Here is a 13899-nt window from a genome sequence, read left to right as displayed (position 1 = left end):
GCTAATTTTTCAATTTGATATAATTTCATTAGCTATTTTAATGGCCAAACTAGATTTGGCATGTCCAACCTGTCTTCCTTTTTGCTAGCTTTGCTTTAAAACAAAAAGGGTGGTTTCCCTTTTTTTGCTGTTGACAAAAGTTTTTCAGTCAAAAGTGTCCTTACAAGCCTTACTATACCTTTTCTAGCTAAGCACACATAGCAAATAGAATATGAAAAACTTTTGAGCCTATGTATTTGCTTCAACTATATTCATCCTTAGCTTTGAAGAAAGTCTTTTCCTCTGTCATAACGGCAATGAAAACATTACTTCTTAAATCTAGTAATTCTCTTACTTTAGGAAAATATAAACTTCATGCAGAGATGACTTTACCAGGAAGCTAATAAAGCTTAGGCTTTAGGGCCCCTTACTTGTGTGGGTCCCTTCCAAGCACAGTGAGGAACCCTGGCAATATGTTCATGTGATCATGGTTTTTTAAAAATTTGCCAAAGGAAAACATTTTTAGATTCTTTTTCTTAAACAGCATCTCTCAAGTTGAATGGGCTTTGGGCCCAATAAAACATGATCTGCTCTGCATATTGGTCAAGCTATATAGGATTTCTTAAACTTTTTTACTGTCCTTCAAATTTTGTTCTATTCAATATTGCTTAGATTATGTGAGTCAGTAATTGAACCTTAGAAAATTTTTTTTGTTATGTAGAGATATTCATTATAATCTTTTTTTTTGGTAGCTGGCTGGTACAGGGATTGAACCCTGGACCTTGGAATTATCAGTACCATGTTCTAACCAACTCGCCATCCCTCATTATAATACTTTATTGTAACAAAATTTATTTTATGAACCAACTTGAAAATATTTCTCAAATTATATCACATAATATAATTTGCAATAGATTGTATAATAATAGTTTAATTAAGCAGTTTTAATTCATTAGATGTACTGTGATACTAAGTTTCCTCTCTCATGATGAAATGTTATTAGAAAACAATTTGAGAGTCACGTTGAAATGTAAAAAGGACATTTGAAAATATACAATAACCTTTAAGCAAGATGCTTACCTATGTCTAAAATCTTTATTTCTTGGTGGAAGCAGATAAAAAAGGTAAAAAAAAAAAAAAAAAAAAGCACAGTTAGAAAAAATATAAAGAGTTAAATACTGTGTTTTTAGTTATTTATACAGAAAGTTGCCAACTTAAGCAGAAATAACACTGAAAATGAATTTGGTAGGTCAAGGCTTATCAAATAACTTACAGAATAGGATGATTTTGATAACCACACTTTAATAAACAAAGCAAAGACAGCAATATATTACTTTCACTATTGGCATTATGGCTAATAGGTTAATCCAACTTGAAGATCCAATACTCTAGTTAAAGTTGTAGCCTCTGTGTATTTACTATCATGGCCCGATACTGTAGGAAAATATTTTGTCTTAATTTTACCACTGTAAGATAAAACAGCAACACCTATTCACTGGGTTATTCTAAAGAAAACTAAAAAGATTGATAAAAATCAGTACTATCCTCTTAGTGCACAGAAAATTCACTGGAATCAGTGAGGCATTTTATACATTAGGTGACTTTATACTCATTTAAACATTTATGGTACAATATATGTATTGTACTTCTCCTAACTTTAACCAAGAACTGACTTCTTTCTAGGGAGAATTTTAAACATTGGAAAGATACCTTTAAATAAATAAATTAGTACATCACATTCAACATGTTTTAAAAAAAGGCATGTTTAGCTTTGATTAAAATCCTAACTTAGGGAAAGACATACCTTAGTTCTAAAACACTTGTTACATTTCCAGAAGGGAATATCCGCCGAACATAGTTGAAATCCCCTACATACAGACTGCCATCGATCCCACAAGCTAATGCAACTGGTGCTAATAGTTTATTACCATCAGCTTGACCATTGCAACTCGGGCATGAGATGCTGCGTCTTCGTCCATTGCCCATGATACTACTGACAACTGGTGGCTGTTGGGAGATAAACTGATTTTCCCCATTGCCCTTGTACAGTATACCTAGAAGAAATAAAATATATTTTTCTTAGGATAAAAAATATAAAGAGGAAAAGTAAACATGTTCACTATAGCTCTCACTACAATTTAGTGCCTTTTCTATTTGGACTGGGAAACTTTTATTTAAAGTTCTAGTGGAAAGAATTCTATTCAATTACCTAGTGTAAAATGTTATATGATAAGGTACGCAGGACACAAAAAGTGTTGTCTGTTATAAATTTAAAGAAAGTCTGGTAAGAGGAACAAAGGACTAGCAAGAAAATTAAAAGAAAATTAAAAGCCCCAATTCTCAATGTTAGTGATTCTCAATCTTGGCTATACATTGGAACTGCCTGGGGAGCTGTACAAAATACTGATGTCTGGGTCTCATCCCAAGAGATTCTGATTTAATTGGTCTGGGGTGCAGCCTGAGCACTGAAATTTTAAAAAACTCTCCAGGTGATTTTAACGTGCAACCAAGTTTGAGAGTCATGGTCTTCATAATGTTCTCTAGAAAATAACAAGTTTGCCTCATCGTGAATCAATGTTGAAAATATTATATATTAATCCAATTAATAAAAATATGCAACAGTAATATAAATTTCTTTCTTATAAATTGATCATAATTTTTAAAAAGTTAAAAATACTTTATGGAAAAGTAAGTTAGAAAATGTATATTAAACCTGCTAAGCTGTTAATTATAATAGAGACTTTAACTCTACTATACTGTTGCTTACACTCTCATCTGATATGAGTGCATATACACGCAGTTATTTAAAATGTCAACAGAACTGTTGTAGAAGGTCAATTTATTATTTAAAGTGAATTCTGCTTTAAGGCATGAAAGTACAAATAATTTTACAAAGACAAAAATTCAGTTCACTCCTTTATGGTCTTCAATGAAAATCTGAGAAAAAATTCCAAATGAATATTAAATATTTTCATAGTTAGGAACTAGATTTGAGTGGAGAGTCTAATTTTATTCATTTTACCATTACTATATATAGATCCAGGGCTCCATTTTGGCCTGATATACACTGGATGGTCAGTTGCGGTTGTTCCATGCATATTTTATGACACATCTCAATGTGTTATTATCTGTATAAACTGTCTGCTTCTTTGACTTTGGAGCTGCATATATTTCTTGGATGTTCTACATTTCAAAGCAGTTTTCAGAGCTAATGACTATATTTCTTAGCAGATATACTGTTAATAGAATAATCCCATGAAGGTACAAACAGGAAACTTGAGAAAATGTTTTTTCATCTACTTTGGGATAATTTTACAATGAAGAAGAGACCAGAATAATCACATTCCTCTTATAGCTCAGCACACTTTAGGTGCATTCTGTGATTACTTTTTTAATGCTTTGCTACTTGGGTGATATAATAATCACAGAAAATTTCCATAAGGAAATCAGGAAAGATAAAACAGGTTTATTCAAATTTAAGAAAAAATAATCTAAATAAACTGAATCATAACAAGAGATGAAATGCATTTTGTCTTGAATATTCAAAGAATACATTAATGATACCTTGGATTCTTCTTTCTGTGATTGCATTATTTGACAATTATGGAACTATAATTTCCTATAAGAGCCAATTCTGTAATTTTCATCAGAAGAATCCTACAAGTCAGCTTACTGTTCTACTGCACCTGATTTATTCAGTCATTACTTTGAACGATTGGCCCTTCATGATTCTCCTCCATTATGGCAGAATAAAAAGATGAACATTAGAATATTTATTTCCATGTTTCAGGGTGTCTGCACAAACACACCTGTCACTGTCTAAACTTTTGCCTCCTCTTCTTCCTTAATATATTACTATAGCATGTCCACCTTGCCATGATTACAAATCACTTTGTTTATTCAATTAGACACATGTCACTTTGGAAAGCCACTACTTAGTCAAACTGTTCTGGGATAAAATTCCAAATCATTTTACATTTTAAAATAACATATAGTTTATAATTTATAACATTTTTAGAGGACAGAATTTTGGGTAGTTCAGTTTTTACATCTGCTATTTTAATAAAAGCTAACTATGTATTATTCTGGTTTAGAATGTGTGTGTGTATGTGTGTGTGTGTGTGTGTGTGTGTGTGTGTGTGTGTGTTTATATTATACATACCTCCACAGAATATCTAGAAGTTTCCTAATCTACCTGGATATGACACCGAGTGTTGGGTATCATAACAGTGGTGAATTAAAGAGGTACGAGCTTTCCTGGAGCTCTTTGTTTGTAATCTCCCTACTGGTTCATGATCTCTTGGATGAAATCCTGTAGCTAATTTGTTATGAACTCTACCCTCTATTCTCATTATAGCTAAAACGCATCTGGAGAGGTTTCTCCCAGTTCGGTTTGTAAAGGACTTCTGAAGGAATACAGAAATATGTTCAAAATGTGTGAAATACAATTTTAAATAATTTAATCACAAGCAGCTACTAGCATGGTTGGCGCATGGCTTTGCATTTTGAAAGACCATGACCAAGCCTTGTGTTACTAACATAACTGAAACTACCACTGCTTCAGACAGCACTGATGATTCAACAGGAGCCCTGAGATAACATATGGAACATCCCCCTGGGGTCAGAAGTCCCACTTTTCCAACGTGTGAGGTGCACCTGACACTTGATATTGTTTCTGCTCCCAAGCTTCTGGAGTACAAAATGAACTACAATCTGATGTCCAGGACATAATTAGAAAGGGAGTAGAGCTTAATGCTGCTATAAAATAGTGAAGGTGTGAAGAGTTTGTCTATGCTTTTTTTCTTCTTAGTACTGAATTGCTCAGTACTAGTATCTCCTAGAGATGAGGCACTAGCATTTTCAAGCTGTGGCTTGAAAACTACTTTAAATGAATACATTTGGAAGGTTTAAAATGCATCTCCTCTAACACCCATAATATCTTTTTTAAAAGGAACAAACATTGAAGAACATTAATTTGAAAAAGTGACCATTAGTCATAGTTACGCATTTATCTATATTACATGCTCAATTCAACATTCTGAACCTTCCAAAAAACCTCTGCAAAGTCAAAAACTAGATTATTTTGCCAAGACTGTGAAGATACCATCTAACCCCAGTTAGGATGGCTAAAATCCAAAAGACTATGAACGATAAATGCTGGCGAGGCTGCGGAGAAAAAGGAACTCTCATCCATTGTTGGTGGGACTGCAAAATGGTGCAGCCTCTATGGAAAATGGTATGGAGGTTCCTTAAACAATTGCAAATAGATCTACCATACGACCCAGCCATCCCACTGTTGGGAATATACCCAGAGGAATGGAAATCATCAAGTCGAAGGTATACCTGTTCCCCAATGTTCATCGCAGCACTCTTTACAATAGCCAAGAGTTGGAACCAGCCCAAATGCCCATCATCAGATGAGTGGATACGGAAAATGTGGTACATCTACACAATGGAATACTACTCAGCTATCAAAACGAATGAAATACTGCCATTTGCAACAACATGGATGGACCTTGAGAGAATTATATTAAGTGAAACAAGTCAGGCACAGAAAGAGAAATACCACATGTTCTCACTTATTGGAGGGAGCTAAAAATTAATATATAAATTCACACACACACATACACACACACACACACTAACCGGGGGGGGGGGAGAAGATATAACAACCACAATTATTTGAAGTTGATACAACAAGCAAACAGAAAGGACATTGTTGGGGGGGAGGGGGGGAGGGAGAAGGGAGGGAGGTTTTGGTGATGGGGAGCAATAATCAGCTACAATGTATATCGACAAAATAAAATTTAAAAAAATAAATAAATAAATAAATTAAAAAAAAAAAAAATTTCCTTCTCTGGCTACTTGTAAAAGGAGAGTAGAGAGTTACTAGCATAGTATGGTTTAGGATAGGAGGCTAAAGTAGGTTACTTTAAGGTTTTGCTTTTCCAGAAAAGCATCTTTAAATTACGAGAGGTAGATCGTATGTGGGCAAAATATTACAAATACAGTTAACAGAATTTGTTTAACATAAATCATATTTTTATGAGATTAAGCTGGCCATATTTTGCAAGTAATTTATCTCCTTTGGTTTGTGATATCCGAAACATGTTTCTTTAGAGCATATTCACTTGTCATATTATCAGGTCTGCTACAAGTAATACTTTTGATTCTTGCTTTTTTCTCAGATTATTCATTTGTTTTTTTCCCTAATATTCACAAAGTCAAGTAACAGTATATGTAGCCCTATTTGAGTGGGAGAATATTTTATTTCTCAGGTATAGTCTAAGCAGAATTGAAAAAAAAAAATCTAGATACTCAGAATAGACTAATTACCTAAGAATTAAAGATCTATTAGAATTGTAAAGTCACATGGATTTTTACTTTTTCTTTACTTTAAAAAAAAAATCCTCCTTCCTCCATTTTTGGTAAACCTTTCTAAACTACTCTGGATCACATTCATTGACTCACTTTAGAATTAGACACTTGCAGATGAACCTGTGGTGAATATTCCCAAATACAGACCTTTCACTGTAGCACCAAAGTCAGTCACTTACATTCTAAAGGAAAAACTATTTTGTGATGAATATATGACATTTTAAAGTTCTTTAGAAGAGTATTATAAATTAGTTCCTGCTTTAGGCTTCGATAGTCTTTAGAAATATATCTTTATTTTTTTCTATCAACTCTAATCCTACGGCATGCACAGAATAAAATGTTGCTGCAATCTATCCAGTTCGAAGTTCAGCATCATTAAAAGTCTGTGAACAAGATCTTACCATTCTGAACATCTAATACATGATGTTTATCTAGTGTCCAGCCGCCCATATTGGAAGCATCTAATTCATAGCCTTGCAAAATGGCAGTCCTCTTTTCCCACAGAGTCAGGTCCAAACACGATTCATATTCATATCCAACTGACACTGGAATCAAAACAAATCACAGTTCATCATTTCAACTATAAGCGGAAATGCAATTTATTTTACTACTTTGAAAAAATTGCCTTTTTCACAATTGTGTTCTGATATGATATTTCTACTTTTTAATGGGCAGTTTATTTTTATATAAGGAGATGTGATCACATGTGATATTTAAAAAAAAATGATCTCCAAATATTATTTTCTATTGATTTAATAGAAAATGAGTGTTTTTTCCCCCCACACCACTCTTTCACATGGGTTCACAGCACAAAATGAAGTGTAGGTTGGGCAACTGGTTAAGTAATTAGATCAGATAAGTCAGCCCCAAATGGTGATTAGATGATAACAACTAGAAATAAAAATAATGTTTGCTATCTGAATAATTAGAGATGTTTAGTTTCCAAGAACATTAAATTACGGAAAAAACTTATGATAAGTAAGGTTCAATACAACAACAACAACAAAATAGCCAGATTATGACATTATATTTAGATGTTATTGTCAGGAATAAGCAAAACTAGCAGTAAGTTAATATGAATAAAACATAAATGAAAAACTTTTCAGATTTCACAACGAAACATGGATTTTAAAATTTAGAAAAGGTGAAGGGAGAAGTGGCAACTATCTGAATGATTTCAACTAATTCAAGTCCAAATTACATATTAATGTCACAATAGAATGTCTATTATATTTTCAGGTAAAAACTAATAGAACAAAAACATGTTACTTTACTTTTTGAGGTTCTGAACTTGAGCTCAAAGCTATATTACATCTACATCTATCTATCTATCTACCTGTCTCAGCATGGCAGACTTTGTACTGTCCATTCATTCACTTAACAACTTAAGTTTGATGTTTTAAGATTGTCATTCCGCTGAATTGACTGGCTCTTTCTACTCAAAAGAACTGAAATAATTCTTGAATGCAAATGTTGTCTGATATCCTATTAAATATCACTATGAGTTGTAACCTACATTAGTAGTTACAGAAAAGAAAAAAAGGATAAGGATGAGGAAAAAAAAAGGATAGGGAGAGAAAGTTATAAAGAAAAGAAGAAAATGAAAAAGGAAGTGAAACAATAAGGAAAAAAAACTGTGGGAAAAAAAAAAGAATCTGACAGCCTGAAATCTTATTCAGAGCATTCCTCTAAGATATAATTTCAGCCAGAAAAACTGGTAGTTTCTTCTTCTTGTCAAATGGAGTCTGTTCCTTTTCCCATGGTAGATCTAAACCAGCCAGCTTATAATTTCCCTAGGACAACCTTACTGCCTTCTCATTCTGTTTATCCAATGATTTTCCATGGGTTGCAATTAATTTTATGATAGTTATAACTCGGAGAAAGTTTTTTCAGTACAAAGAAGATTTATATGGAACTCACCAACAGCTTCAGATAGACCATAGACTTTCTGATTATATGCATCTGTTTTATCCCATATAAAAGTATAGGCCAAGTTTGGAGAGGCAGGAAACCACTTTTGAAAGAGTCTTCCTACTACAGCTACCATCAGATGAACCTTCATTAAATTAAATGGTATAATGGACTGGGTCATGGTGATCTTGAGAACTGACTTATATCCTGCAGCTCTGGAACTCAAGTAGGAGAGTTTCAAATCTGTTCCTGGAATTGTGGTTTCCTCATGGAGTACCTAGGTATGAACAAAGCAGAAGCTTCAAACTGTGATCATGTATGACTATTACATAAAAGATATTTAAAAGAACCTAATAGAGCAACAAAAATAAGACACCAAAGAGTCACTATTCACAAACATGCATTTGAGCTGTTACCTTATTCAATAATTAAAAATAACTCTGCTGCTAGCCCAATTTTCTCCTCCTAGAAGCCTCGTGTCATTTATTCTGAGTTAATCGTACTTCGGGTGCTACCCTTCATATAGGAAACACTGTGACTGCTCCATCAGTCTGACATGCACTAACTTGTTAGTTCAGTAGTCACAGTGGATTCTCACTAACCCATCTTTCACCTCTGTCACCCTGGAGAATTAGAGCAGACATTTGTAAGATGGTTAGCTCAGAACCGGGATGGGGTCTAGGCCAAAGATCTGGCCTATGCCAGCTGGCTCATTTAGGGATTAAACCTATGTCCATAGCCTCATCAGCTGACTGGTCACAGCATATAACGACAGAAATGATAACAAAAAAGACCAATTCATTTGGGTTAAATTTTTGCAAATTCCGTATCCATGTTGAGAGGTAATGTAACAATAGCACACTCTCGTAATTAATTAAACATTGAGCTATGACTTACCACTGATTTTTGATCTGATAATAAATGAGCTAATATTTTAAAGCTGCATAAAATTTTCCCCAGAGAGCAACTAATATGTTAATGAATGCACACGGAAGACACTCAATACATACTTTTTGATTTGAAGCTGGACTGTAAGAGTTAATACAATTATTTGCATAAAGATTACCTCCTTTGCAAATTTTAAAAAATCATATTCTTAACTCCACAGTCTACCTGTCAATGTGACTAGCTCAGTGAATGCCAACAAATTTATACTGATATATGCGAAATACATATTATACGTTGTTTAATTATTTTGAAAAATATATTTTATGTAGTATATAACATTTTTTGAAAGAGTTCAGATTCTCTTTACCAATGCTCTATTAGTATGGTGAATAATAACAGCTCTTCATATAGGCTTACTGCATATATTGTAAAGTGCAAGGCAATCTATGGTCAAGAACCTGTGCCAGAAACTCACCTCTTTCTCTATTAAGAATTCAATAGCATCCTCAAAGCTGTCCTCATATTGCCCTATCAAGATTCATTATTCAGACATAAAGGACTGCCTTTTCTTTTTTTATTTTTTGGTGGCTGGCGGTATGGGGAATGAACCCTGGACCTTGGTGTTATCAGCACCACACTCTAGGCAACTGAGCTAACCTGGCCAGCCCAGGACTGCGATTTCATGTTAAAAAAAAAAATCTTATAGTAGTAATTCAGTGTTCAGCAGTGTTTCTCCTCCTCCATGGCCTCTCCCATAGAACAGTTATGAATGATCATATCTGCTGTCTCCAAATTATAATAACTTAAGTAAAACTCTTGATACTGAGGGTCAGTTTCAATATAAACAATCATGCAGATGGAAGTAGTGCAAACAAATGGACTAAACAAACTTCCATTCTTGCCAGTGAGTTAAAGTTGGCATTGAAGAGGATGTGATGGGATACAACAGATTAAGAAGGCTTTGCTACAATAGGAGGTGGTACTTCAAAACAGTTCCTGGGAAGACTGATGGTATCTTTTAGTTCTGTGTTTTCACAAACCTTCTGAAGTATCCTCTTAGACACACCAACTTATTACAGTTTGGGTTTTCCTTACCAAACATGCTGACTGAATTCAGCCACAGAGTGTCTTAAGTAAATAGTTTATAAATGCAAAAAAACTTTTTAGAGGTCTATTAGACCCAGGGAAACTATTAAATTTAAGACTGACAATACTTTTGTAAGACTGTATGGTGTAGGGCGAATAAGCTAAAGATTGTTCTCCAGTGACTGAGGGAAAGTATCAATGGGTTAGTTTGAAAAATAGATTCTGTGATTCCTGAATGATCCTGAAAATATAAGTGATTGAACCCTAAAGCATATATTTCCTCGTAATTTATTTTCAAAATAACTTCCCATGAATTCGATAGGTTTTCTATATGTAAGGGAGTTTTTCATTAATATGTATTTTTTTGTGACCTTCCAGGAGTTGCTGCTTCTCTATTTCAAAATATCATGTGTTATTCCTAATTTTAATAACTGATTATTGTCTCTGCCATCATTAACCTACTTTCATGGAACAAATATCTGCAATTTTGTTCATTAAAGCACACGTTTCTCCTGTATAATTTAACTTGACCGTGTTATTTTGCAGTAGCAGGAAAAGTAAATCCAGCCAGGGTGGGAAAATAAACCATGAGGCTGACTTTGCCAGCTGCATGGTCTGTATGCCCCATTCTTGACCCTGTTAAACATTCAGTTAGAAACTACATCCTGCCAATTCTACCTTCCAAGTCTCTGTCTAATCTGTTCGTTCCCTCTTCTTCATTTCCACTACCCCTGTGATTGTTGGGCTCTGTCCATGTGAGCCCTGGATATGTATGGAAACATGTAACAATAACAGCCTCTCTGTCTCCTATCAATTATGCATTTTGCCACCTGAGTTAGTGTCGGGTCCGCCGCCGGCCGATCCGAACAGCCCTAGCCTCGTTCCTTTTGGTGGGCAAGCAAATGGCTCGGATTCCTCTTTCCCTCCAGTCCCCTTTGGAAGGAGACGGGGGAAGAGAGTCATGAAGAGAGGTGAGCACAGCCGCCAGCCCCAACCAGCCCAGTTTAAAGGACACTCAGACACGGCAGGGGTTCTGTTGAGCAGTTCCGTTTATTACCACACAGCACTTGCTTTTAAAGGAAAATGGGGAAGGAGGTTTTAACATAATCCTATCAGCTTAATGGTCCAGAGCATGCATCCTGTCTCAATGCCTAGCTATTGCAACCACACAGTGTTCACGAGAGCGGAAGCTTGTATTTGGCCAATAAGGGCTAAGGCAAGGTTCCTGCAGACACCCCCACCCTACTTCCTCCCGGTGCCGTCTTAGGCTGCCACATTAATACGCCCCTGTGGGCCCATAATGGCGCGGCTTGTAATGTCACTTAAGGTGGCATTAGTTTTTAAGGCCTGACAAGTTAGCTTTAGAGAAATGCTGAAAAAACTTCACTGGCCCCTTGGTTCCACATTGCTTAAAGGCCTCAAGTTCTCCACTGGATGGTATTTCAGGACCATTCATAATCTGGTCCCACTATCATCTTCTGCCTCTCTTCCCTTATATGCCCCAAGTTTAAACTGTTTTCCAGATTTTATATAACATGACTTGTTTTTCCCACCACACTGTTGCTCGTACGTTTTCTTCAATCTGGAATATGCTTTCTTCCCTTTTCTGCCTAATCCCTCTCCAAGGCTGACTTCCTCAGTGATGCTTTCTTTGGCTTATTTAGGAACTGACCTCTCTTTTGAACTTCCAAAGTCTTCATTCAATTCTTTATCACATTTAGAATGACAGGTCGTAGTCTTCTTTTTATCCTAGTAGAGTTCCTTGTGCAAAATAGGCTCTCGGTAAATTTTTACTAAATGTTTGCCTACTCTATGAATGCATGGAAAAAAGACTCCATGTATTCCTGGAATTGTTGGCTATTTGAAACCTATTTCAATGTCCTGGTTTGCTAGAAATCTGCCACTTATAGGTAGTCACTGCTTCTAGGTTAAGTCTATTTTAGGACTGTCTAAGAAGTTCAGAATTAATACAAGATGGATCTGGGGAGGAAGTCTTAAATTGAATAAGGTTTCAATGAACTTCCTAAAGCTTCAGCTCAAAGTCTGCTTGACTGTTGCAAACACTGAGGTGTGACTCCTGCATATTGCCTATGGGCCTTTTTGATTTTTTGTTCTCCTATATCTTGGCTCACCTCTTCTAATCTCTACCTACACTACCCCTCCCTAGGTGATCTTATCCCATGCATTAAGTATATTTATATGCTGATGACTCCAAATTTGTATCTTTAGTTTTAACCTACTCTCTGGACTCCATTTTTACATGTCTGCTTCTTACCATTTCTACCCTAATCATCTTTGCCCAAACCACCACCATTTCTCCTGTGGACTACTGAGATTGCCTCCTAACTAGTCTCCTTGCTTCAACCCTTGTCCAATATATAGAATATTCTCAGCACAGTAACTATAGTGATCCCTTTAAGAAAGTGGCTTGGATTGAATTGTGTCCCCTAAAGTCCATGTATTAGAAACTTAACCCTCACTGTGAGAGTGTTAGGAGGGTGGGGAATTCTATTATGGTAATTGAAACGTGGGGCCTTAAAGAGATGATTGGATCATGAGGACTGTATCTTTGTGAATGGATTGATCCATTCTTGGAATAATGGGTGTGGTTCTGAGGGCTTTAAAAGAATGAATGAATGAGGTGTTAGTTCTCTGTCTGTTCTACCATTCTGCCATGTGAGACCCCTGCATCACTGTCACCACCACCAAGGGTCTTACCAGATGGGTCCCCTGGACTGGGACTTCCCAGTCTCTAAAACTATAAGCAATGAATTTTGTTTTCTTACAAATTACCCAGTTCCAGGTATTTTGTTATAAGCAACAGAAATAGACTAATAGAGAAGGAAATCAGTAACTGTTCCTGCTCTGCTTAAAAACCTTCAATGGCTTCCAATTACTCAAAGTAAAAGAGTTACCTTTGTCATGGTCTTCAGTGCTTTGTGACTGTGTGCTACTACTTTCACTCTGCCACACTTGCTGGCTCCTCTGCCATTTCTTGAACAAGCCAAGCACCCTCTTCCTCACAGCTTTTGAACTTGCTCTTTGCTTTGCCTGGAATGACTTTCGATTTCTAGAGCTTATTCTTTCACTTTCTTAAAGTTTCTGCTGAAATGTCACCTCACCAAAGAGATCTTCCCAGACTACACTATATAAAATTGTACCTCCATCCACTTTACCCTATTTATTATTGTTTAATAAGTCTTATCACAACTTGATGTATATTTACTGTTCACTGTCTCTCTCCACTCATTAGTGGGTTAGCTCATTGAGAGCAAGTACTTCATCTGATTGGTTTGCCACTTGTTCACATATAACAGTGCCTGGTACAGAACAGGTGTTCAATAAATACATGAAAAATGAATGTGACAAAGTTGCTATGTGCTGATGTATTTTAAAGGCCACATATTTTTACTTAGCTATTTATGAATATAGTCCATCATTATTGTACCTAATGTCCTACCTTTAAGACCTGAAAGTTATTTCTAATTGGAAACATATGGGAAGGAAAACAATTCCCAGATATTTCAAGTAGATGAAATGAATAGTTAAATTATGGCTATTTCTTAAACATAACTGTTATGCTTATATAACTATAGTTTTTTTTCTGCAGAGAATAGTGCTTTATGAACTACAAATCATTACAGCTTAAGACCAGAT

The 13899-nt window shown here is 35.4% G+C and overlaps 1 protein-coding gene across 2 annotated transcripts in view; it reads right to left on the bottom strand.

Annotated features, from left to right (window-relative positions):
• The window catches only part of TENM3 (teneurin transmembrane protein 3), a 335936-nt gene that overhangs the window by 49373 nt on the left and 272664 nt on the right, over positions 1–13899 (bottom strand). The window contains exons 15-18 of one of the 2 annotated variants that reach the window (XM_063077415.1): positions 8278–8545; positions 6759–6902; positions 1784–2033; positions 1060–1080 (exon numbers count right to left, since the gene is read on the bottom strand). In XM_063077415.1, the coding sequence (XP_062933485.1) occupies positions 1060–1080; positions 1784–2033; positions 6759–6902; positions 8278–8545 (683 nt within the window). The remainder of the gene's footprint in view (positions 1–1059; positions 1081–1783; positions 2034–6758; positions 6903–8277; positions 8546–13899) is intronic. The other variant, XM_063077416.1, reaches the window with a different exon arrangement.

This window comes from Cynocephalus volans, chromosome 13 (genome assembly GCF_027409185.1).
Source record: "Cynocephalus volans isolate mCynVol1 chromosome 13, mCynVol1.pri, whole genome shotgun sequence".
In the NCBI taxonomy this organism is placed as follows: domain Eukaryota; kingdom Metazoa; phylum Chordata; class Mammalia; order Dermoptera; family Cynocephalidae; genus Cynocephalus; species Cynocephalus volans.
This window is presented reverse-complemented; position numbering and strand designations above follow the sequence as displayed.